General features: G+C 44.0%; 2 protein-coding genes across 9 annotated transcripts in view; both read left to right on the forward strand.

The window, feature by feature from the left end:
- Positions 1 to 1405: 1405 nt before the first annotated feature.
- On the forward strand, positions 1406 to 5927 carry gcm2 (GCM transcription factor 2). 3 transcript variants are annotated; one of them, XM_086066158.1, is made up of 8 exons: positions 1406 to 1762; positions 2836 to 2899; positions 2984 to 3172; positions 3264 to 3376; positions 3525 to 3650; positions 3727 to 3983; positions 4054 to 4276; positions 4537 to 5927. In XM_086066158.1, the coding sequence occupies exons 1-8, from the start codon at positions 1670 to 1672 to the stop codon at positions 4792 to 4794; spliced, it is 1323 nt and encodes a 440-aa protein (XP_085922284.1). In that variant the 5' UTR covers positions 1406 to 1669; the 3' UTR covers positions 4795 to 5927. The 3 variants fall into 3 exon arrangements, with proteins under 3 accessions (XP_085922284.1, XP_085922285.1, XP_085922283.1); XM_086066159.1 differs by having other exon boundaries at positions 3525 to 3602; XM_086066157.1 differs by having other exon boundaries at positions 2836 to 3172.
- Positions 5928 to 12052: 6125 nt separating this feature from the next.
- The window catches only part of LOC147156005 (receptor-type tyrosine-protein phosphatase mu-like), a 39752-nt gene continuing 25242 nt past the window's right edge, over positions 12053 to 26562 (forward strand). For 3 of the 6 annotated variants that reach the window (XM_086065959.1, XM_086065960.1, XM_086065962.1), the window contains exons 1-7: positions 16629 to 16759; positions 21547 to 21657; positions 24747 to 24893; positions 24954 to 25063; positions 25149 to 25227; positions 25442 to 25557; positions 26225 to 26399. In XM_086065959.1, coding sequence (XP_085922085.1) covers positions 16654 to 16759; positions 21547 to 21657; positions 24747 to 24893; positions 24954 to 25063; positions 25149 to 25227; positions 25442 to 25557; positions 26225 to 26399 — 844 coding nt within the window. In that variant the 5' untranslated portion in view covers positions 16629 to 16653. Of the gene's footprint in view, positions 12283 to 13874; positions 14071 to 16628; positions 16760 to 21546; positions 21658 to 24746; positions 24894 to 24953; positions 25064 to 25148; positions 25228 to 25441; positions 25558 to 26224; positions 26400 to 26562 lie in introns of those variants that run through there. The other 3 variants (XM_086065961.1, XM_086065964.1, XM_086065963.1) reach the window with 3 other exon arrangements.

A 26562-nucleotide genomic window follows, 5' to 3' on the forward strand; every position in this document is an offset into this window, starting at 1 on the left:
CTGTGCAGGGCGAAGTGCTGCCTTCGTTCAACACACTCGTCAGCAGAGGGCGCTCAAGATCTGACTTTGACCTCTACCGCTTTGACGTTTGCGCGTGTCAATTGATGACCAGAATGGTCATGTTTCAAAATCAGATCCATACACACATGCGCGATTTCCACGTTTGTTCATGTCGTTTAAGCGTTTATAGTAACTTATTTGTAAATAAATTCAATTCTGCTTATGAATTCATGTGCGTTTGTGGTTCAAGTGTGGAAATGTCCGTTGGTAGTGTTGCAGCCGCCAAACGGAACAAACTCATATTTTTTCTTCTTTTTTTTTATTGGAAACGGGAAACGAACCTTTATCTGATAGTCTACTATTGTCTATTGAAGAAAATTTGCGAAAATATATTGAGGAATACAATTCCAAATGAAACAGGATTTTTGATTAAAACAACAACAACGTTTGGCTAAATTAAAATGCATTATGTAGTGTAGTAAAATTCGATACATTGAGACCTCCAAACTCGTAGCTATTCATTATTGACATTCTTTTCGTTTTTTTTATGTGTGTGAATATCTTAACACTATTTCTCTCTTCTTCTTTTTTTTTTAATGCTCACACAACATTAACATCGCAAATATGTGTGTGGCTCCGAAAACACGCAACAACAAAAAATATATATATATATTTACGTATTTGTATGTGGGGAAATAATTTTGAGATTTCGTTCATGACGTCACCCAACACGACGGCAGCATGACATAAACGCGCAAACAAGTCAGAAGATGGAATGCAAAAAAAAATTAAAAAAAGAACAATAACAATAATGAGGAAAAACAGCAATTATAATGCCAAGGAAGCGTGTTGGTTCGTACCATGTGACGAGTCGACGGCGCTCGCAGCTGCAACTCGTTCACATCGTCAAGCCTTTTATAGATTCTAAATCAAGCTTTTCAAATACCTGAAAAACAAAATACAGAAATAAAGACGGCTTGCTGAAGACAACTAAAAGAACGTCGTGTAAACGATTTTTAAAACGATTATAAAAAATGCTTTCAAAGAGAGTTGATGCCAAATTAATATACGCAAATTACATGTCGTGTATTTTTTTTTTTTTTACAGTGCAGGTTAACATCCATGTTTTGTGTTGCGCAACTAAATGCAAGACGATGGAACTGCGACATGACAAGTTACACACACACTTTCTATAATTGATGACTAATGACTTGTTTGTTTTGGGAGAAACATTTCCATGTTTCCACAACATCCCAACATGCTCACACACACACTCCATCACTCTCTCTCTCTCTCTCTCTCTCTCTCTCTCTCTCTCTCTCTCTCTCTCTCTCTCACACACATGCTCACGAGCAGTCAAATACTGTACTCACACACAAAAACTCATCTTCCCCCCCCAACACACACACACACACACACACAGAGGCCCCTCCCCCAGGAGTGTGTTGAGTGTCTCGCCTTCTTTTTGGTTGCGAGTGAATCCTCAGACGACAATCTGTGACCATCTTTGAGGACTTTTGCAGTCCGGGCTTGTTGTGTACTCCAAAGGCGCCCAGCAACCAGCCCAAAGCAACAGGAGGACCAGGACCAGCATCAAGATCAGGACTTGGGACCAGGACCAGAAGCAGGAGCAGGAGCAGGAGCGGGGGACCAGGGGGGCCGTTTGAGGATGTCTCGAGCGGAGGATCGCGAGGAGGCGGACTGCGTGTGCTCCTTTGGCATGAAGTCCACTTGGGACATCAACGACCCCAAACTGCCGCAGGTCATTAGACAGCACTTCTTCGGGTTTTTTCATCCTTTCCTTATTAGTAATAATCATCATTTTTCACACTTTAACTATAGGGAAAAAAAATGGACCGATCTATTTGACCCAACTTTGAGTCAAGAATTGGTCTTTTCGTGGAAACCAACTCATAAATATTGGCCAGAATTTTTTTTATTTTGTATAAAACAAGCCAGAAAGTTGATCGATCCAATTTTTTTTTTATCCTTTATTGGGTTACTTTTGACCCAACTGTTTTTAGAGTGCATCATTTCCTGTGAAATGTGAAACAAAAAGTATGCATTTATTTCACATAATTACAACAACATAATACTTTACTTAAAATCTTCCCCAAAAACACCAAAGTAGTAAATGTTGTAAATAATCATCAATACAATATTTTACTTTGATTCTAAATCATCATGTCGTCTCCCCTCACCAAAATTGTAGCTCTCATTATTATAACTATTATTATAAATATAATTACTTGCACAATTAACATTAATACAATTTAGAAACAGTCAACAATTAAATACTTTTTCTAAATTACATTTTCTAATGAAATACTAAAACGTTTTTTGAGGTTTGTGTGTGTGTTTGTGTTTTCTCATGTATGTGTGTGAGAGTGCATGCGGCTCGCATTCACGCTTGTTGTTTAAACAGTAAAAACTGGTTTTTATATTTTTGTTCCCAGCGAAACCAAAACACACACACACATGCACACACAGCACGCGCATACGCACGCACACACAGGACATGACTGATCAATATCTTTCGATTGAAAATGAAACAACGTGTTAGCATGCTAGCCTCATTGAAGGCTCTAAATTGGTAAAATAGTTGCTAAATTTGGTCAACTCAATTTAACATTGAAGACCGGCCAAATGACTGGAGACAAGGTCAGAGTTCACCCTACCTCTTAGCCAAGGTCAGCTGGGATAATAATAATAATGATAATAATGATAATAATGCTTTTGCTTTTCGGATAGTTTTCAGCAACAAGCCTGACAGAAAATGTCCGACTCAAGTTTCTTTTTGCGGCTAATATGCTAAATGCTAACGACTGTTTGTAGGACAGCAAGCAGTTTGACGCCTTCCAGGAGTGGACGGACGGTTACGTGCGTTACATTTACAGCGGTGAGAACGCCGCAAGCGTCAAGTCCATCCAACTCCGCCGCGCCAACTGCGCTAACGAAGCTAATGTTTTTTGTTTTTTTTTAGCGGAGGACAAGAACGCTCAGCGCCACCTGTCAGGCTGGGCCATGAGGAACACCAACAACCACAACTGTCAGATCCTGAAGAAGTCGTGTTTGGGCGTGGTGGTTTGCTCCCGAGGCTGCGCGCTGCCCGACGGTTCGCGACTGCAACTGCGGCCCGCCATCTGCGACAAGGCGCGGCAGAAGCAGCAGAGTAAGGATCGAGCGCCCTCCTGCCGACGTGGCCCGAGCGGTCGGGATCGCCGGCGTCCGGGCTCACGCGTTGTCCTGTCGTTGCGTTCTAGAGAAAGTTTGTCACAGTTGCGGCGGCGCTCTGGAGCTGCTGCCGTGCCGAGGGCACAGCGGGTACCCCGTCACCAACTTCTGGAGGGTGGACGGGAAAGCCATCTTCTTCCAGGTGTGTGTTCCGGAAATCAAGACACCTAAAGAGGAAAAAAAACTGATTTCAGTTTGGGTCCTAATGCCATCTGATGCGTTGCTGTTCTTGCTGGTCTCTGTTTTTCGGGTTCTGCTTCTCTTACTGCGGCGTCAATGTGCTTCTTCAGGCCAAAGGGGTCCACGACCATCCGAGGCCAGAGTCCAAGTCCGAGACGGAGGCCAGGAGAAGTTCGGTAAAAAGACGAGTAAGCTCTCCGCCGTTTGCACCAAAAAGACGCCTCATTGAATCCCAGGTAGACTCGAACTGAGGGCCAAGTTCTTTGAGTTGTCGTCTTCGTGCTCATTGTCGGGTTGTTGTTGTGGATTCAGGCTCTCGGCCCGTCCCTACTCTCCTGCGTGGAGTCCGCAGACCGGATCTCCTTTATCGAGCCAAGCTATCCGCAGCATTACCCAGCATTCCAAAGTACGGAACCCTACTACAACCCCCACAATGCACTGGGAGAGACTTCCGCCAGCCTGCAAAAGACAGCAAGTCCCAGACTCTACATGGGTAGACCCGGATACGAGTTCCAAGGCTACCTGACGTCGCCTTCCTATCCGGTCACCTCAGAACTCTGTGATCCGAGGTGAGCCGGACACCCTTTAGACCAGATCCGGGCGGTATGAATGGACTAAACCCAATGTTGACATCCGCAGGGTGGCTCCGGTCCTCGGTTGTCCGACGTCCTCAGCGTCCGCTCCTCTCTCGTCGTCGTCCTCCTCATTCGATCCGAAACCGGGCTGGAAGGACCTCCTGAAGAGTTCCGGCCCTTACAGCGACAACCACCATTATTACAGTCCGGAATACCCGTGCCGCTACCCGGGAAACCCCCCGGCTTCTCCGGCTGCGCTGCAGACCATCATCACCACCACAACCAAAGTCAGTTGACTCAACTTCATGATGAAACATCTTACATTTGATCCACACAAAGTTGATGTTAATGACTTCCAGATTTGAGATCCTTGAAAGCTACCAAATCTTAAATCCTTGTTTAGCGCTTTTTAGATGATTTGATGTTTGTTTGCAGAAAGCAGCAGACAATTTTTTTGTAGATATTAAATCTGTTGATTTCCATGTCGATGTTTGGTGTGTGTAAAGTTGATGTCCAATGGCGGCTGACTGCGCTGGTGTGTCCTCAGGTGTCCTATCAGCCGTGTCCGAAGGGCGCCGCCTACCAGTCGTGCCCCAAAGTCCAGCCCGGGCTGCCCGGCTGCTCGACGCTGCTGGACGAGTCGTCGTCATCGTACTCGGCCGAAGTGAAGGTGACGGAGGAGTCGGGCGGGGTCATCAAGTCCCTCTCATTTCAGCCCGAAGTGGTCCAGACCAAAACGGAGCGAGCGGATGCCTACGACTATCGCTACGGCTACGGCAACACCTTCCGGTATGACGACTACTGAAGCGCTGCGCTGGCTCGTTACCTCCGTTACCATAGCGACTGAACATGGGAATGACGTCTCCTACAACGGGGAGCTTTGAGGACATTTTTCTTTGGCCTCCCCTTGAACAAAATGTGACCCCCCCCCTTGAACAAAAACTGGTTTCAAGAAAAACATTTGCTGCCTTTTCCTCTTGTGGAAATTGAAAAATAAAATAGCAACACGGCAACTTTAAGGGGAAGGGGAAAACTCTGGTGAAGTTAGCATGTGCGACATGCTAGCATGTTGCCAAGTTAGCATGTTGAAGCAACATGCTGGCCTAGTCTTGCCACAAGTTAGCCTGCTGGAGCAACATGCTAGCCTAGACTTACCACAAGTTAGCCTGCTGGAGCAACATGCTAGCCTAGGCTGACCACACGTTATCATGTTGAAGCAACATGCTAGCCAAGCGTTACCACACGTTAGCATGTTGAAGCAACATGCTAGCCAAGCGTTACCACACGTCAGCATGTTGAAGCAACATGCTAGCCAAGCGTTACCACACGTCAGCATGTTGAAGCAACATGCTAGCCAAGCGTTACCACATGTTAGCATGTTGAAGCAACATGCTAGCCAAGCGTTACCACACGTTAGCATGTTGAAGCAACATGCTAGCCCAGCGTTACCACTAGTTAGCATGTTGCTTCCAGGTTGACCATTTTTGAACATTTCATCTTGAGGACGAAAAGCGCAAAGACATTTTTGGTGTTCGGACTCATCATATTGATTTCCAATCGTTTGATTGGCCTTATCAATGACTTCCTTTCATTTCCTGTGAGCGGTTAACCTGTCAACCATCATGGCAAGTTGACACAACCCTCACATGTCCTTTTGTCTTATTTATTGATCATCAAATCTCACTGACTTCTAATTACGTCGTTTTTAACCATGCGCACAGGCATATACAAACGCACACACACACACACACACACACACGCAGTCTCACACATGCGTAGCCACACCTTTTACAAATGCGCAAACACGCCTTGCAGGTGACGAAAAGGTGAACGTGAGTCAAATGTTTGACCGCTTAAACGTTAAGACGAGAGAGTTTGCGTGTGAGCGCACTAAGTGTGTGTGTGTGTGTGTGTGTAATAAATGTGCGTGCACAGGAAGTGTTTTTGTGTCTTGTCACTGAGCTCCATTCGAATGAGAACACATGCGCAGAGAGTTGAAGGTCAGGTGAAGGTCATCTGGGGGTCAAGTGAAGGTGATTAGTGTGAAGGGCAGGCGAAGGCGATTTGAACGAAGAAGGTGCGATGTCGGCCAGGTGCGAGGAGGAGAAAAAGCTGCGGTGTGATTGGCTCGACTCGGATTTGTTTTTAGTTTGAAGTCAGCCAGCGTGCGGTAAGACGTCCACCTGGAGGACACACATGGACGGACACACACACACGCACACGCACGCACGTCCGCGCAAGTGTGTCTGTGCAGTAATTCTATCCTTTGAGCAACATGTTCTTATCTTCTCATCTCCTCCTCCTCTGCTGATCTTCATCGCGGACTTTTCACACGCAAAACTTCTTCTTGGTTAAGTAAATCATCATCTGCCCCCACTGCTTCGACCCCCCCCCCCCCACACACACACACACACACACACTTCCATGTTCCTCCGACGGCTGCTTTGAAATCAGTGCCATCTTCATCATCGTCATTCTAAACAATTTGTCTTTTGATTTGGAATTTTTAAAAAGTTGTCGCGAACAAAGAGTGATGTGGACCAGAACTCGTACGCTTGCCCCCCCCCTCGCCTCGGCTTGCCTGACCCCCCCCCCCCCCCCTCCACCCCTGACTGGCTGGACCAGTTTCGGTTGTAATCGTATCATCAGTGCGTATCGGAGCGTCTCATCAGCGTCTCATCACGTAGACGTCCTGAACCAGTACCAGCATGATGGCGCTTTTCATCTTCCTCTCTCAACATGGATACCAACATCAACAAGACATGCTCACATCAAAGACACACACACACACATACACAGTATGTGTGTGTCTGTGTAAAAAGTTAACATCCTGAGGTCGCATGAAGGACATGCAGGAAGAGCGAGACGGCTACCGGGACCAGGTGGATTGGTCCCGCAGACCTGCAGTCTGGGCCCGGGTGGTGGTCCTTCTTGTTGTCTCGTTTGTTCCGCTGGCCCGCTTGGAATGCTGAAAGTGCGCAAATGTCACAGTTTGGTCGCGAGCTTTGTTTGTTAGGTTCCCATCCCGCATACTACAAGAACAAAATCCAAAACAAGCTGATTATTGTACGTGTAAACACGAACAGATTTAATGACATTTAAAAAAGGAAACATGAACAGCAAAAATATTTTCTTAAGGGCCAACATTAGGTGGGTTTGGTCTTCGTTTTAGGAAATGAACAATGCACCCTTAAAACTGCTGGGTCAAGATTGAATAACCCAAATTTAGTCAAAAATTGGACCGGGTCAGAACAACTTTCTTGGTTGTTTTGTATAAAACAACCCCCAAAATCTGCTCGTTTTGTTGGGCTGTTGGGTCAATTTGACCTAAGTAGTGGGTCCAGGGTTAGTTGACCCAAGGTTAACCTAACTTTGGGTCCAAACGACCCAATTTTTGGTGAATTTAACCCAACTTAAAAAAAAAAAAGGTACTTTTGACCAAAAGTTGTGTCATCTTGAATTCAAGTAGTGGGTCAACTTTGCATCAAAAGGACGCATTTTTTCGTGAATTTGGCCCAACTACAAATTTTGGGGAGGGTATTTTGGACTCAAAAGTTGGGTCATTTTGAGTGCAAATAGTGGGTAAACTTTGGGTCAAAACATCCTTTTTATTTTAATTTTATTAGACACAACTCTCTTGGTTGTTTTGTACAAAACAACCCCCAAAATCTGGTGGTTTTGTTCAGTTCTTGAGTCAATTTGACCTAAGTAGTGGGTCAACTTTGGGTCCAAATGACCCATTTTTTTGTGAATTTGACCCAATTTAAAAAAAAATGTTTTGAGTCCAATTAGCGGGTAAACTTTTTCTATACATTTGACCAAACTTTCTTGGTTAATTTGTACAAAACAGACCCCAAAAATGTGTAGCTGTTTTGGGTTGTTGGGTCGATTTGACCGAAGTAATGGGTCAACTTTGGGTCCAAATGACCAATTTTTTGGGGTGGATTTGACCCAACTTAAAAAATAAATTTAAAGTTGGGTCAATTTGAATCCAAGTAGTGGGTCAAACCGACCCAATTATTTTTTTTTAAATCTGATCCAATTTAAAAAAACAAAAAAAACAATTGGGTAGCTTAGACCCCAAATTTGGTCTATTGGAATCCAAATAGTGGGTTAACTTTGTGTCAAAACAGCCCTTTTTTTGTGTGTAGAATTGACTTTCTGGGTTGTTTTAAACCAAAAAGGCTCCCCAAAAATTGGGTCGCTTTGACCCAGAGTTGGGTCAAAGTGACCCAAGTAATGGATTGATCCAATTTTTGACCAAGGGATATTCTTGACTCAGCAGTTTTTAGATTAACACAAAAGTAACCGTACTGGCAAATTCTTACATCCTCATCAACGTTTCTTCTTCTGCTCACTTGCTCGGAACCCAGTCCAGGTCCAGGGTGGCGTCTGGGACCCGGTGTGTGTATGTGTGTGTTTTGACAGAACAGGAAGTTAGCGGCTGAGTGAAGAAGAATGAAGTCGGTTTATGTTGAAGTTTATCTTTGATGAGAGCTCAGGATGGGACAGGTCTGAGCGTGATGCAGGCGCGCGCGCGCGCGCACACGCATACACAGATTTTCACCCACCTGAAGGAGACGGGAGGTCACATGGTCTGATAGCAGGAAGCTGCTGAATAAACATGTCATCTTCTCAGCTCACCTGTGTCTACTGTGTGTGTGTGTGTGTGTGTGTGCGTGTGTGTGTGTGTGTGTCTGTGCGCCGCAGACAGCGGTGTGTCACATGATGGATGCCGTGCGTGTCACGCTCGCCGACCCGCATCAGGAATGCGAGCTACGCAGTTATCTTAAAGCCACGCACATGGTCACATGACAGAAGAGCTCCGCCCACTGTGACTTGAGTTCAAGTGTTTTTTTTGCTTGTTTCAAAATGGAACTCGTCTCCTTCCTCCAGAACGTTGGAGCCTGACGTCACCCGTGCTTCGTGATGTGATGACACCGACATAAACAAACGGCAACAAGGCCAAAAAGCGCCGCAAAAGCAAAGATAAGGAGCTTGAACTAGAAGCAGTTTCTGGAGAAATTGGGTGTGGCAGTTGAGAGGTTGAAAGAAATATTGTGGAATGATGGAATGAGCTGAACAGCCTAAAGTCGGAATGGTTTGAATTGGTCTATAAATGTAGAAATTAGAGGAGAAAAACAAAAAAAAATACATTTTAAAAATTTTAAATACTTTATTGGCAACATTTTTTTTAAATTAAATGACATTTTGGAATTTTGGCATGTTGAAAATCGTTCCCGATGTGAATTGAATGTACTAAAGGATTTTTATGTCAAACAATGTGAATCTGTTAAGTTGAATGGGACATCAGTGATTTTTTTGGTGGATAAATGTTTAATTTATTGAAAAATGTGAATGAGAAAAAATATTTTTGGAGTGGGACACAATTGGAATTTTGTGAATCATTTAATAAATGTGGAAATAGAGGTGAATAATGTAGAATACATGAATTTTAAAAAGAAATGTGAAAATTCGGGAAAATTAGTGAGAGCAAATGAGAAAGTTCTGGTACGTGTGATTTTTGGGATTATTGAAAATCCTTCCCATGGTGAATTGAATGAGCTGGAAGTTTTTTTTGTTTTTTGTTTTTTTAAATGGTAGCGATGTAAATGTAATGTTCGAATGTGCTATTGAGAATTAATTGTGAATCTTTGGTTGAAAATGTTGAATTTTGGAGAAAAAAATCACTTGATGTGAATTTTTGGAACATGTTCAAGTTGGAATGGTGATAATCGGTTGAAAAAAATGTGGAAGGAGTAGCGTGCCAAAGAAGTGTGAGGAATAAAATATCGTAAAGTTGAAGGTGGAGGACTTTCTTGTTGCTACGGGAAGTAAAGTTCCAATTTACAAGGCAACACATCTCTGACTTCTTCTTGACTTTAAAAATAAAATAAAATAAAATGACAGACAATGTAAAAAGCAATGCTTGGATTGGAGGGTGCGGGTGTGACCCCTTAATACTAATGGACAGCAGCTCGCCCGCCATTTTGTTCGGCACAAAAGCAAATCAGCGTGCGCTGATGTCATCACCCTCATTGGGAGAAAGTTTTCGTTGCGGTGACCGAAATGCGAAACGATAAAAGCCTGTCAAGTGTTTTTTTTTTATGCTTGCCAGAGAAGGTGAGCAGGTGGCGGCCATGTTGCCGACCGGTCCTGATGAAAGGCAGCGCGCACAGTCAAGTGCGCCGGCCGGCTTTTTGTCGTCGAGCACGGCTTCCTGACGCGCGACTCAAGTCGGCAACAGCTGAGCTCCACCAGCGCAAATGGAGGGCCGACTTCATCTTACTTGCTATAGATGGACTTCTTCACTTTGAAGAGATTTACCACCAGAGCTCATCTTAACATAAATCAGCTCAAGCACCCCATGAATTGAATCCCAGCACCCCCTATTTTTTTTGACATCATCTGTTTGACTGTATTTCCAGCTGCCCCCCCCTCCCAAATAACAAAAAAAAAAAAAGTCAAATCAGTTTTTGGTATTATGATGTTGATTTTATAAATCCAACCGGTTGCTCGTTTGTTGGATTCCAAGTTCAAATCCATTTTTGATGCTTTTGTCACAGACTTGGCCAAAAAGTCAAAATGCTTCTCTTTCATAGTAACTGTGCTCAAATTTACAGGACGGTGAAAACTGCTCTTGCCTGGCCGGAACCCTTTCCCCAAGCTCTCATCCCAGAACCGCCCTTAAGATGGAAGCATCTTTTGGTTTGACACGGTGAGAACTTCCGGTAGAATGAAAAGGACTTTCAAACCACTGACGGTACCGGACGCTAATGTCTACTCGGCCAGCAGGGGGCAGCAGCGCTCGACATGAAACCATGAAATTTGGATTGACTTCATTTCGACGCAGCTTCATTCAAGCTGCGCTTTGTTTATTTTTCCGGTAGGTGGAGCTGTGGCATCGCTACACTGCTCCAGGCGACCCGCACAAGCACAGGTTATTTGGTTGCTAGTTTTTTTATCGAAGCAGACGTGCAAATGGGATCTCCCACTGTCAGGGTTAAGGGTCAAAGGGTTCAGGGGGCGGTGCAGTGGTGCTACACCCGGGCTAGGGGGCTATAGCCCTGTCAAAAATCTGTTTAGCTCCTCCTGCATTTTATTTAATATTGTAATATAAATTAAAATTTTATTTTCTCATCAGTCAAGCCCCTCTTTAGCTTCATTTTGTCAGCCCAAGCAGCACATCTAAGCTAGCTAGCTAGCTTTTCAATTTAAGTTAGTTAAGTTTTTCTATTTATCCAACTGTTATGAATATTTCGATAAAACATAAGAACCAAAAAAATCTTACCACATTTAGACATGTTTAATACCACTTTTTTTTTTCAGCCAAAGGCATGCAGGAGTACCCGTTGTCATGTGATAAGGTGTTAATTTGCTAATTAGAAGAGGTTTGAGTTAAATAAAAAGATATATTTGGGCAAATTGCTACATAGAGCATATTTTGAAACAATTCATTTAACAAAATCAAACAATTGAAGTGTGAAATACCCCCCAAAAAAATATTAAATCACATATGTAAGATTCATTTAAAGGCAATACACAGGTAATGAAAGCTTGGACCTTTTTTTTTCCCCCCTGAACCCAAAAAGTTTTGAGATTTCCTCAGGTTCTGACAGGATGTCACAGTATGTTGCGTGCGTGTGCGTGTGTGCGCGCGCGCGTCCAGCAGGGGTCGCCGCCGAGCAAGCCGTGAGCGCGAGCGTCAAAGGAGACTTTGTGAGCCACACACACACAGAGGCGCTTTGATGGACTCGCCGCTAATCGCAAGCAATGAATTTTCATTGACTAAACACACACGCACACAACACACACACACAAACACTCACACACGCGCACAAACGTTTCACAAAATCACATTTTGGACGCAATCTCAGTATGACGATGATGTCATCTTCATCTCTTTTTAGGCAAACAAGTTGATCATCATCATCATCAAAATCTTCATCTTTAGAACCATCGACCACACTAAACGCCCCCCCCCACCCCGCCCCCCAATCCATGCTGTGACGTCACGAGGCCTGCCCCCTCCCAGCGCAGCAAAAGAAAGAAGGGGCGAACGGGCTCGTGCATGAGAGAGCGTGAGCGCGCGTGTGCGTGACGGAGCGGCTGGCGGACGCGAGAGGACGCCGAGAAAAAGCCGAAAAAGAAAAAGAAAAAAGGAGGAAGAAGAGGAAGAGAAGGAAAAAAGTGCCGTCAACACTTTGGACCCTCAAGCAGAAGAAAGAGAAGAAGAAGATGGACGCTTCAACTTTGTTGCTCTTTTCGCTCCGGATGTCGGCAGCTCTCGCAGGTAACAACAGAACACAACAACTACACAACAACTACACGAACAAGACGAACATGAGCCGGACTTGGACCCGGGCTGGCGGGTTGGGTCGCCTCGGGAGGGAGGGGAGGGCAGACATTTGTGTGTGAGAGTGTGTGTCGGCATCCAAGTTTCCATGTGGAAATCTCCTCCCTTCTCTTCCAACATTTCCTGCTGCGTTTTTGTGTGTCTTCAATCTTGCTTTTCTCTTTTCATCACATCATGACATCTTGGCGCTTTTCTTATTTTTTCTTTGCAGATTTTTAGTTCGTGTCTTTGTGTGTGTGTGTGTGTGTGTTGTGCTCAAGTTCGCGTATTCGTGTACGTACGTTTGCGTGTTGTTTTAACGTGTGTACGTTTGCGTGTGTTTTGTGTTAATTAGTGTGAGTTGTGTTCGTGTGTGTGTGTGTGTGTTTGTTCGTTTTTGTGTTTTGCGTAAATAGTGCGTGCATCCGTGTGTTTGTTCCGTGTGATGCGTTTGTGTGTTTCTGTGATTTGCAGCAGGATTTATGTGTTGTGTTCACATTTATGGGTTGGTGTATGTCGGCATATTGTATGTGGGCCATATTTGGTAAGAAAACCGAACCATGAGCAAAAAAAAAACTTAAAAATGTCCTTTTGTTGAAATATTGTGTTAAATAAAAACAGCATTTTCCCCAATGCAATCTCATATTTTTTAACACAATGTAGATTTTTTTTCTGGTGCATTACGGTTAAGTTGAAATAAATAATCAAGCTAGAATGTTAATATTCTTCTTCTGTTTGAATTTTTCTTAGTAAGTCACAGTGTCTCATCGCTCGTGAGCTATTTTCTACTCATGTTGGGGTAAACTAGTAACCAAATTGCTACATTTGGAAACGTGTCCCATGTTAAGTTAAAATAAATGGAAAAAAACAACATTCTTCTTTTTAAATTGTTCTTCGTAAGTCATAGTGTCCCTATTTTTAGAGCAGACCACTCATGTTATCCATGGGGCTAACTAGTACCCACTGGCACCATGTTTTTTTTTTAGGGCTGTCACTTTTTAATATTTTTAGAATTTATTATTATATCGCTTTTTCCATCGATTCCTCGACTAATCAGATAAAAGTTTATTTTGTATTTTAAAACCACTTTTTCCCTAATTAATGTTTATATACTAATTGTTTATGTTGATTTGATATCGTTTAGTGATTAAAACAACAATCAAGCAAGAAGGGTTGCTTTCATATTCATGATGACGCAAGTTTCTATCATTGCGGTTTTATGCGGTGCATCTGACAAAAAGTCAATGCAGCTCTGCTTACCTTTTGGCTTGGACAAGATCCAAGCGTGTTGTTGCCTGGCCGTGGTTTGAAAATGGTGGCTGTACTCGATGTATGTTTGCCCTGCTGTGATGTCACAGTAAGGACGCTTCACGATAAATAGTATTTAAGTACTATTTGTATACAAACAAGGCATCTGACATCAAAGATGGCTTCTTACTGGTTTACAAGCGGAGGAACTGCAGAGTGATACACACACACACACACACACACACACACACACGCACACTCCCTAGTGACCTGATGTGTCCAGGTTCGGGCTGTCGCTGAGTCAGGGCTCTACGTTTTCACCTTGTGTGTGTGTGTGTGCGCATTCAGGTGCAGTCAGGTCAGCTTTTTGTTTTGTCTCGTCAGGATTTTAATGAAGCGCGTTGTGTGTGCGTGTTTATTTTCTTCCCGTCATATTCGCACGCCAACGGCATGCTAACAACACGGCAACTACATGCTAAGAAGACGCTAGCGTGACAGGTAAACCGCGAGCGGCCGCCAGGATAAGCTTGTGAGCTTTCGTGTGAACTTTTGTGTTGTGTACAAATACTTTGTATATTTTTGAGTATTTGACTTTGACTCCACCCATTTGAAGGAGTATGTGTGTACTTTGTATTTGGTCAGCATTAGCGAATGGAGCATTATTTTTTTTTTTGTCTGTCGTGGTTAGCCAAGTTGTTGTTTTTTTCAAATCAAAAGCTTGAAGTGAAATGCAACAAACAAATAATAGACAGACATGAATTTATATTGTAATATAAAAGGAAAACTATTTTGTGGGCAGACTTTTTTTTTTTTTACTTGGACAAGAAAAACTTTTTGCTTTTGTACTTAAGTGAAAATGAAGAAGTACACACTTGCACACTGAGTTTTCTAACGTCTTTTCTGCTAAGGTACCTGTACTTCTACTTAAGTACACATGCGAGTACTTTTGCTGCCTCAGTTTTCTCAGTGAGAAAATGAAGAGAGGTTTCTTCTTGGCACAATCTTGTTCTTTGTCGTTGTGTGGCGCCGGCAGCGCTCGTTGGGCTTTGTGCGTTCCCCTTCCACACAAATTGCCGGCAATGTTTTGTTGCCACATTGTCAGCGTCGGCGACACTGAGCCGAGCGGCGAGTGCGGCCGGCGGGATTAACGTGGCCGCCTCGAGACGCCGCGTGTGCAACGCCAGCGAGGATTAGGAGGGCGGATTTGCGCTCCTTTTGTTTAACCAGCCTGATCGGTTTGTGTGTGCGCGAGCGTGCGTGTGTGATCCTGAAATTTGGCACACTTGTGATACATTTCTTGACATGTAGTCTGTCATTGGGATGCCACGCAGACAGGAAGTGATGTCATGTAGGTAAGATGTGATGTCATGGAGACAGGAAGTGATGTCACGTAGGTAAGATGTGATGTCATGTTGATGGGAAGTGATGTCATGGAGACAGGAAGTGATGTCACATAGGTAAGAAGTGATGTCATGTTGACAGGAAGTGATGCCATGCAGGCAGGACATGATGTCACATAAGGAAGTTTTGAAGTCATGCAGAGAGGAAGTGATGTCACTTAGGCCAGATGTGATGTTCTGCTACAAGAAGTGTTATCATTAAGACAGGAAGTAATGTCATTCAGACAGGAAGTGATGTCATTTCTGGTAAAATGTGATGTCATGCATACAGGAAGCTTTATCGTGCAGACAGGAAGTAATGTCGTTCGGACAGGAAGTGATGTCACATTGGCAAGGTACAATTGATGAATGTCCCAGCAGATGTTGTGTGCAATCCCATTTGAGGACACCTTGGACAGGTTATCAAACGTTTATGGACCACTACACGAGCAAACAACGACCAATCAGAAACAAGGAAATTTGTCATGTGACCTCTTGCTGGTGTCCCCGTGTATCCATGACGACGAAATGGAAGCAAATAATATCTTTGACATGAGATTACCAGAGAGTGTATATCTGTGTGCGTGTGTGTGTGTGTGTGTGTGTGTGTGTGTTGTCTGTCCTGTGTGAGTTTTTTAATCCCTGTTCTGAGATGTCAGTCTGATTAGTGTTGTGGCCCAAATCCCAGATCATATTCAAAGGATTATTGTTTGAAGATGCGTGCGTGTGCGCGCGTGAGTCTGTGTGTGTTGGTGCGTGTGTGTGTGTGTGCTTCTGCGTGTATGAGACAGAACTAATGAGATGTGGATTAGTGTGCTTGTTGTGTGTGTTGTCAGTATAATCTGCCTGTTGTGTGTTCAGCAGGTTTGATGATTCCTGTTTACTTGTCCGTACTTCAAAGTTTGATCACACACGCACGCGCGCGCACACACGCACCATCTGTCTGTGTCAGTGTGGGACAAAAGAGAATAAACATCTATCAAATATAAGATAAATATATTACCAAGATATCATCATAATTATGCTAATTATTGGAAAACGCTGCCAGCTAACGCGCACAAGCTCATTAAACTCGCACACGCACACACACACACACACACCCACACACCCACACACACACACATACGTTGCCAGAAGCTTCTATGTAACCTATATTAGTACATTGATATTTGTGTGTGTGCGCGTGTGTGTGAGAGAGATATTATCGTCATCATCGTTTCTGTACGTGTGTCAAAGTGTCGCATGGACGCGCGCGCGCGCGCTCACACGACCACGGCAGGTGAGGACGGGTAAGGGAGGGGGCGCTCTAAGTGCCCCTCAGGTCTGACTCGCAGCAAGTTTGCATTAGTGGAGCACCGGGAGGGAGCTCCGGGCGACACGCGCGCGCGCATACCCGCTTACACACGCTCACGCACGCACACACGCATCTTACCTGCGCTTCAGAGGGACCATTTCAAAATCAAGTCATGTTAGGGTTTTGTGTGTGCGTGTGTGTTTGCGCGCGCACGCGAGTGTGCGTGTGTGCATCCTGTGGGTGAAGACCTTTTGGTTGACTGTCAGGATGAATGTTGTCCCTCTTGGAGGTGACCTTCTACTTCTCCATGGTGGGACGACCAGGGGAGGAGGAGGTTGAGGAAGAGGAGGAGGAGGGGGAGGAGGATGAGAGTGGGGGGAGAAGAGAAAGACGAGAAGGAGGAGAAAAATGAGGAGGAACGTAAGGAAACGTGAGGACGGTGAAGAAGATGAGGAGGAGGGTGAAGAAGAGGAAAATGATGAGGAGGACGAGGAGGAAGAGGAGGAAGAAGAGGGTAAGATGAGAAGGAGGAGGAAGAGGAAGATGTGAAGGAGGAGGTTGAACAAGAGGAGGAGGGGGAAAAAAGAATGATGATGATGATGAGAGTGAGGAAGAGGAGAATGATGAGAACGAGGATGAGGAGGAGGATTTTTTATCTGATCTGCAACTTTTTTATTGACGGTATTTTTGTGTTATTGATCACGCGTCTATCGCCACACATGCGGCAATGATGTTGAATTATCGCTCAGCAGTACTGATACCAAGCACCGATATCAGGCCGATACCTGGTCTTATTTCAAGGTATCGGTACTCGCTGCTTTTTATGATCAGGAATGAGCAATTAGAAGAATATTAAATTGTTATTAATTTCATGCAATTTTTGGGGAAAATGTGTACCTTTAAAAAAAATTATGTATCAAAAATACAAGCGTATCGGTACTCAATATCGGTGTCTACTCCAGAGTTGAGTACTTATGATGTACAATTTACGAGGCTTCCCTGTGGAAGACCTTGGGGGTTCATTTCACTCTCAACTTTCTTCCCTCACTCACCGAAATCTCACCGAAATCTTTCTTCAATTCCTCACATGCACGTTGACACTCACGTGCATGTGAGGAATTGAAGAAAGATTAAGGATGAAAAGATTTTTTTTCCTTTTCATTCCTCATCTGCCTTCTTATCTTTAATCTGACATCTTTTTGCCTTTATGATATCTCCTAATCCCTCGTCGTGCACGAGCGTGCGTGTTCATTCCGCAGGATTAGAACATTTGGAATTAAAAGTGACCTTTCTCATTGTGCGCGCGCGCGCACGTGTGTGTGCGTGTGTGTGTTAACCATGGCAACGTGGCCTGTGTGCGCGACGCTGCGAAGCAACATGTTGACGGGCGACGAGAACGAATGTTGAGCGACCTGTTTGGAATGTGAAGCGGATCGGAATGGTCTCGGAAGCGGTTTGGAGTCCGAATTGGATTGAATTGATCGCGTTGCTGTTGTTGCCGAGTTGCTCTTGTTGTCGCAGACACTTCGCGGAATGTTGCGCTCGCTCCAACTTTTTGTCCCAGCGGTCTTGTCGTGTGCAGACGTGTTGTGTCCTGCACACTTACGGCAAACCCCCCGACGGTCACCCCCACCCCACCCGCCCCGCCCTTATCCCCCCCCCCCCCCTCCCTCTCGCTCGCCAGAAGCAGTTGCAGCCCTGAGGGAGGAGGAGGGCAAGATAATCTGTGTGTACGTTTCAGGCTAATTATTAGTCATTAGCATATTATTCTCATAGCGTCACAGTGATGCCTCAAGTGCAACGCACGCACGCACACGCACGCACGCACGTACGTACGCGCACGCACGCACACACACAAAAGTGCAGGGTTGACTGCTGCATTATTCATATTTAGCCGGAGGCAAGTTAGCCAGCTCTGCTAAAGCTAAAGCTGTTAGCAGCCAGTTACTGTTTCTACACACACACACACACACACACTGAATAGTTTATAGAATAAATACACTCCTCATGCTTTGAAAGAGGAGTGTGTGCGTGTGTGTGCGTGTGTTGGATTGGTCATTCGAGTTCAAATCTCAAAGAAAACTTTCTTTTTCTACAGCTCTATATGCTGCTGGTAGACGTCTCTCCTTGAATGTGAAGCACGTGTTGATTTCAAATGACACGTTATATGAGATTTGAGCTGGACACGTCAAGGACATTCAAATAAAGCAACAGGAGTGTTTTATTCCTACGAATTGTATTTATTATTGTAAGACAAATATTGTCAGAAGTACTTAAATAGTGATTTAATGTATGCATTGCACATTAATAATAATTAAAAAAAAGAATTACAAATGGGAAGCCAACCCCAAAATGTTCTTTACGTTGTACGCAGTGACACTCGTCTAAACACGGTATTCTGATGATGAATATTGTTTTTGCGGAATATGAGTTAAGCAGCAAAATCCTCCATCTCAGGTGGCGGCCATTTTGTCATATGCCGTAAACGGAAGATGACATCACAGTTGCTCAGGGTTCAGGTATCGACCGATCACAACTGAGCTAGTGAACGTCACATGACCAAAGCCAGAAAAAAAAAAGTGAGCCATGATTGGTTGTTACTGAGCCCTGAGCACTGATCTGTATATATGACGGGATAGCCGATAGGCCAAGCCTTTTGAAGCCGCGAGGCCGCCATATTACTCCTCCCAAGAAACGTTTCTCGGCATCAATGCTACACATTTACAGTATCGAAAATGGAGAACATTTGAGGCAGTACTTAGGAGGAACAGCATGATTTATGATGATTTAAATTTGTTGAACATAAACAAGAGGACTTCAGACATTTTACAATTTGCCTTAAATACATGTATATGCTTAGTGATGTTTACAAAATGATTTTTTTTTAAATTAAAGAATTATAACTGTAATTCTTATCTTGGGGTCTAAGGAACTGAGCGATAAAGGAAAAAGGGGGTCTTCAAATCAGCACATACCGTACACTTGATATTTTTAATTTTTTTAAAACACTCACCCCAGGTTCTATAATAAGAGCTTAAGAGCTGTATATGTCTAATCTGTACGTATCGTTTATACAGTAGTATGCTCGCGAGATGGGAGGAGTAAGATGGCCGCCCTGTGGCTTCAACGGCTTGCACGGGCGTGTATGGGCTATCGGCTATCCAGTAATATATACAGATCAGTGGCCCTGAGCAACTGTGATGTCATCTTCAGTTGACAGCATGTGACAAAATGGCTGCCACATGAGATGGATAAAAACAGGTGGATTTTGTTGCTTCATTCATGTTTCACAAACGCATTGTTAATCGGAATATCGTGTATAGGCTAGTCGGGGCTGCATAGAACATATTATTTTAAATATTTTTTGGGGGGTTTATCTCCCAATTTAAAAGTTAAATACTTCTAAACGGTGCTTAAAAATGTACTGTACTTGAAAAGTAAAAAAATCTAGTCTAAAATCTACTTAAATGGGTGAAATGAAACCTGTACATGGTTCCAAACTTCATTTACATATCTTGGCTTGCATTTCATGTTGGCAGCGGGGTTTTTTTTGTTTGTTTTTTTAAACATGACTACTTGTTGTTTTTCAAAAGTTTACTCCCAACTCCGACAGATAGGGGGCGCTCCATCATTTTTTGGGCAACTTGTCTTCTGATTTGAACCAAATCAATTGATTGTACATTTTGTGTATCTGTACGTAATAACATGAAGGCGCCATTTTGTGGTCCTTAATGGCCGTGTGAGAAAAAAACACAACTACAATTTGCTGCTCGTGACCTTTTCCAAATTTTGCGTTCAGCGTGTCGAAAGCTTTTTTTCCCGAGGTCCACAAACACACGACTGAACGACGTGGCCTTTGTCCAGGGATGCTTTTGTTTATTTCTAGTTCACCGTTTCACCCTTGCACACCTTCAAACGGTCTCACACACACACACACACACACACACACACACACACACACAAGCACAAGATTTGATGCGGCCATTTTATTGTTTGCCCTCCCAGTGTGTGTGAGAGTGCGTGCGTGTGCGCGTGCACGTGCCACCAGTTAAATGCCACCACTGCTGTCTGTCATTGTGTGTCCACTGTCACCTCTAATCACGCACACACACACACACACACACACACAAACAGTGAGATGCCGCAGGACCTGCTGGGAGCTGCCGTGTCATTGCGGCGGCCTGTCCTGTCTCGTCCAATCATCTCGCAGGGTTAGCACAACATGCTAACAGATAACTGTGAGGCTAATGGTGCGTGTACGCGCACACACATTGTCTGACACTGGATGATAACACACATTAGGCAAGCCTGGTTTCACACTGCTAATTAGTGTGTGTGTGCGGGTGAGTGTGTGTGTGTGTGTGTGTGTGTGTGTGTGTGTGTGTGTGTGTGTGTGTGTGTGTGTGTGTGTGTGTGTGTGTGTGTGTGTGTGTGTGTGTGTGTGTGATGGACGGACAAAGACAGGAAGGAAAAGTCAGTTTCCTGAAAGTTTGACGCACAAAAACTCGTCTCTCTCCTCCCTTGCTGTGCGAGCGTGTACGTGTGTGCGTTTGTGTTGGTGGGGCATGTTGTGTATTGATTGTCGGCTGTGATTTCCCCGCCACTCGATATCAATACGCGATTGTGTTGTTTGCGTTACCTCTCAATGTGTTCACAGCGGTTTCCATAGCAACGCAAATGTCCAAGTTGACCACCTGCGCATGCACGCACAAGCGCGCGCAATCAACAACAAAAGGCCATCATCATTGGGGGGGGGTTCTTCTGTGGTTGTCAGGAAGTGATGTCATTCAATAAGAAGTTATAAGAATTGATTGTGGATTAGTTGAAAATCAATTACTGTACATGATTAAATATTATAAATTTTTTTTAAGTAGTTTTTTTTCATTTAAATTATTATTTTATTTATTATTATTATTATTATTATTATTATTATTATTATATATTTTATTTATGTATTTATTTTTTTAATGGACTTTGAGTCTGCTGAATAAAATTGATTGATTGATTAGACACGCACACACATACACACACATGGTGTGAATGTGTCCTCAGGGTGCGTTTCTGTTCCCTGTCATCACTCTGCTAACATACATGTTGCAACATCGAATGGTATGTGACATATGTGTGTGTGCGTGTCGGAGTGAGGACGGGGGTGGGGTGGGGTTGTGGGGGTCTTGATCTTGATTTCATTTCCTGTCAACGAACCGGCTGCTCTAAAATATGAAAGTCCACCCGGTCAGCTGATTGTCGCTTGCTTGTTTTTCCTCTTTGTTGACGTTTTTGCGTGTGCGTGTTTTTCAGCGTGTCTGCTCGGTCAAGGTCCGGACTGCAGTCTGGTCCAGTCCAAAGAAGACGACTTGGACTGGGAGCGAGGGCCGCCTCCTCAAGGTGCTGATAGTTGGATGCCAGCAGGTAAGCGCGTGCAAATCTGGCGTCCCTCAGAGCACCTATTCAAGCCCACCAAACTTGTTTAAGTCGTCATGTGACCATTTGAGTGTTTATTTACTTTTTGGCCTCACTATTAAGGCAATTCGTTGCCTTACAAGTCAACTTTTTTGCGCCACTTGATGACATCACTACGCATTAGTAGAACAACTGCATGTTACTAGTTACACAGCTTGGCAACTGTGTGCTACTAGTACAGGGGTCTGCAGCCTGTGGCACTGGTCACATGTGGCTCTTTAATCCCTCTGCTGTGGCTCCTTTTCTCTAAAAATTATTTAAAAAAAAAATTATAACATTTTTGAATTTTAGATAAAATAGTTGAATGAATTGCTGATTTAGATTAAAAAAAACATGAATAATTAAATATGTATGATTTTTTTTTATACTTAAAAATGTTAAATAAGGGACCATAAAATGCCCCAAAATATAGAGGGAAAGCAAAAAATGACCATATAGTGTAGACAAAATTGCCCCCAAAAAATCAGAAAATTAATAAAAGAAAAAAAACTGAAAATAAAAAATTCAAAAAGTAACCATAAAGGCAACAAAAATTTTTTTTACCACCAACTGTCTCTGGAATTGCCCCCCAAAATTCATTTAAAAAAAGAGGCAAAAAAGAAAACTGTTTAAAAAGTAACTACAAAATGTTCAAAAATTAAAAAAGAATTCCCGAAAATGATCATATAATGTGCACAAAATTGTCAGAAAATGAAATAGGTATAAAAAAAATTGTCAAAAAATAGCCATAAAATGTCTAAAAAAAAAGGAAGAAAAGAGGAAGGAAATTACCATATGTACATATTTTTCCGTTCATCATAATGTTCAAAGGTTTTGCAGCTCCAGACTTTTTTTTACTTGACTTAAAATGGCGGTTTTGCCAGTAAAGGTTGCTGACCCCTTCATGACTACTAGTCACATTTAAAAAAAAATCTACATTACTGCACGGAAAATAACAGCCGCAGACAATTTCTTGAAGCAGCCAATGTGAGCTTTGCCCTGTCGTTTTTTTCCCCTCCACACTTGAATGCAGCACCAAAGACAATCTGCAGCTTTTCTTATCTTGCAACACTTTCTCCTCTGACTTATGGACGCACACTTCACACCCGGCTGCACACAACACAAGTCTGTGTGTGCTTGCGTTTGTGTGTGTGCGCGCCAGAGACGCCGTTTGTCACATGCTCGCCGAGGTTACTCTGCTGACGAATGAGAACTTGGCGCTCTTAAATCAGGCAGCCAATCACGTAAGAGACAATGTGAGCGAGGACACACAGAGTGGACGTGCTTACTGTCCTACTCGCTCTGATTCATGTCCTCCTCGCCTTTCTTCTCACACCTGTGTGTGCGTGTGTGTGTGTCTGGGTGTGACTAATTGTAGCCAATGGAGGCTATCAGATGGCACACACACGCACACACAGACACGCACACACACACACACACACGCACACACACATAGAGCAAAGTGTCAATAATGACAGCGCTGAGAACAAGTTGAAACTAGTTTTGTCCTTCCTGTGTGTGTGCGCGGTGGTCACATGATGACGTCACCATCCCAATTTCACACCTGATGTGTGTGTGTGTGTGTGTGGGAAGCATAAATTGAGGAAATTCAATTTGTATACAATCAAACCGGCTTCTTGGTGGGTTTCTAAGATGTCGTTTTTGTGGCTTTCTGCAGTATTGGCGACCTGTCCATTTTTTTGACCATATGTCCCTCGATATTGACTGGCGACGAGTCCATTGTTTGTCCATATGTGCCCCCATATTGATTGGCGACCAGTCAATAGTTTGCCCCTACTGCCCCAATATTGACTGGCGACCAGTCCATTGTTTGTCCCTACCCCCCTGATATTGACTGGAGACCAGTCAAGTTATTTGTCCATATGTGCCCCGATACTGACTGGCGACCAGTTCACCACTTGCCCCTATGTGTCCCCATATTGACTGATTGGCGACCAGTCGTTTTTGTCCATATGTGCTTCGATATTGACAGGCGACCAGTCCACCGTTTGCCCCTATGTGCCCCGATATTGACTGGCGACCAGTCAGTTTTTTTTCATATGTGGTCTGAAATTGACAGGCGACCGGTCCACTCTTGGCCCTATGTGCCCCGACATTAACTGGCGACCAGCCAGTTTTTTGTGCATATATGCTCTGATATTGACAGGCGACCAGTCCACTGTTTGTCCATATGTGTCCCGATATTGATGTGCGACTAGTTTATTGTAGGCCCATATGTGGCCCGTTAATGACTAGCGACCAATCTTTTTTTCTTTTTTTCCCCATATGTGCCCTGAATTTGACTTTCGCCAACTCCCCCTAAATAACTGTCATGAGACCAAGTGCGACACAACATGGATTTTTGTAAATTTTTTATTATTCTTATTTCACTTGACCATGTTGACATTTTGAATTACCGTGGCAACCACAATGTTACTCAGTCAGTCACACTGCTGCACCCGCTCATTGATTTATTCCGCTGCGTGTGTGTGTGCGTGTGTGTGTGTGATGTGTGTGCATGTGTCTCTGCAGAGTTCAGGCTATATTAATATTTCTAATAGGACTGTTATCAGCTCACTGCCAGCTGTACACAAAACACACACACACAAACACACACACACACACACACATGCATGCTGAAGGCTTGAAGGCAAAACCCGCTAAACACATGCACGCACACACTCACACACTAGCTGGCTGTGTGTTGTTTGATATTACCACAATGCTTTTGTGGATCAAAGAGACCTGGAGGTCAAAATAACTTTTGGGGCGTACACACACACATACACACACACACACACACACAAACGAGTTGTTCTCACTGAACTGGCCTTGAAGAGAACTTTTATTGACGATGTATCCCACGATCTTTCCTTTTGGTGGCCGTATATATGGAATAATACATCAAAAATAAAATATAATAATAATAATGATAATATTCAGCCAATCGGACGTCAGCTCCGAGTTTGTCAAAAAGTCAAGACGTGACCCCGACTGTCGCATGCTACATGCTAACATGTGGCGTCAGCTGTCAATCATGCGTGACCTCCCGTGCACAGGCTCCTCCTCCTTCTTGTTCGTGAACACGACCGGTCGCAGCGCCGGTCAGCGTGCTCTGCTGCTGATGTCGCCGCTCAAAGAGAACGACACGCACTGCATCAACGTCCTCTTCTATCAGGACGCCACGCTCAACGTCTACGTCAAAGGTACGTGCGCACTGTGCGTGTGCGTGTGTGCACGATGAGAATGTTTGCGTTTGTTTGCAGAGAACAACAGTCCACTGGCGCTTCCCGTCTTCAACTCGTCTGGTCACCAGCAACGCACGTGGAACACGTTGGAACTCGCCGTGTCCACGTTCTGGCCAAACCTTTACCAGGTGACTAACACGCACGCTCACAAACTTCAGCACGTGCCCCCTGGTGCTGTTACTATGGCGACAGTGTTGACTGGTTGATTGACAGGTGGTGTTTGAGGCGGTCAGCAGTGGGCACAGAGGGGGCGTGGCCATCAAAGACCTATCACTGCAGGGACACCAGTGCAGTAAGTCCATGAGGCTCCGCCTCCTCCTCCTCCATTCATTCATTCATTGGATCAGCATGTTAGCTTAAACAGTTTTTGACTTTTAGCGTTGTTAACATTAGTGTTGTTGGACTGTTGTTTGCTTGAGCATTGTTAGCTTCAACATTAGCTTGACTGCATAAGTAAACATGGTGGCGTTGTGTGTGTGTGTGTGCGTGTGTGTGTGCATGTTAAGCGAGCGCACCTCACTTCCTGCACATCAAAGGCGTGGAGGTAAATGCGGGGCAAGCAGCCATGTTTGCGTGCACGGTGAGCGGTCGCCCTCGCAATGATGTCCACCTTTTTCTGCAGGTAGGTCACATGATGATGATGATGATGGTATTGGTGAGGATGCTGATGGTATTGTGAGGATGATGATGATGATGATGATAATGGTATTTGTGAGGATGATGATGATGGTATTGTTGAGGATGATGATGATGATGATGATGATGATGATGATGATGACGGTATTGTGAGGATGATGATGATGATGATGATGATGGTATTGGTGAGGATGATGATGGTGATGATGATGATGATGATGATGATGATAATGGTATTTGTGAGGATGATGATGATGGTATTGTTAAGATTGATGATGATGATGATGATGGTATTGTTGAGGATGATGATGATGATGATGATGGTATTGGTGAGGATGATGATGGTGATGATGATGATGATGATGATAATGGTATTTGTGAGGATGATGATGATGGTATTGTTAAGATTGATGATGATGATGATGATGATGATGGTGATGATGATGATTATGATGTAAATTTGGTGAAATGATGATGCAATGATAATTAATGACGATGATGATGATGATAATGGTGATTATAATGATGTGATGATGATGATGATTGTGATGATAGTGATAATGTGATTGGGATGATGTGATGATGATGATTGTGATGATGATGATGATGATGTCATATGATGATGACCACCACGAGCGTCGTGCACCCATCAGGGCGCGAGCGGTCGTCGCGCCACTGCCACGGAAACCAAGCCGGTCAACACACGGCGTTACGTGGCGACCTTCCACGTGGACAACACCACCAAAGAAGACTCTGGCCGCTACCGCTGCATCGGCCAATCAGAGCATGGAGTGGGAGTGTCCTCCTACGCTGATCTCACTGTCAAACGTAAGTCTTCTCTTTGGCTTTGTGTATGTGTGTGTGTGTGTTTCAGGTAAAGGGTGACTGTTGGTCACACACACACACACACACACACACATGCAATACAAGAACACGTGTACAACTTTGTGTGAGTGTTTGAGTGACAGTTCAATCAGAGTTGAACAGCCAT

This window comes from Leptonotus elevatus, chromosome 21 (genome assembly GCF_054856555.1).
Source record: "Leptonotus elevatus isolate MCC_2025b chromosome 21, RoL_Lele_1.0, whole genome shotgun sequence".
Classification (NCBI taxonomy): Eukaryota; Metazoa; Chordata; class Actinopteri; order Syngnathiformes; family Syngnathidae; genus Leptonotus; species Leptonotus elevatus.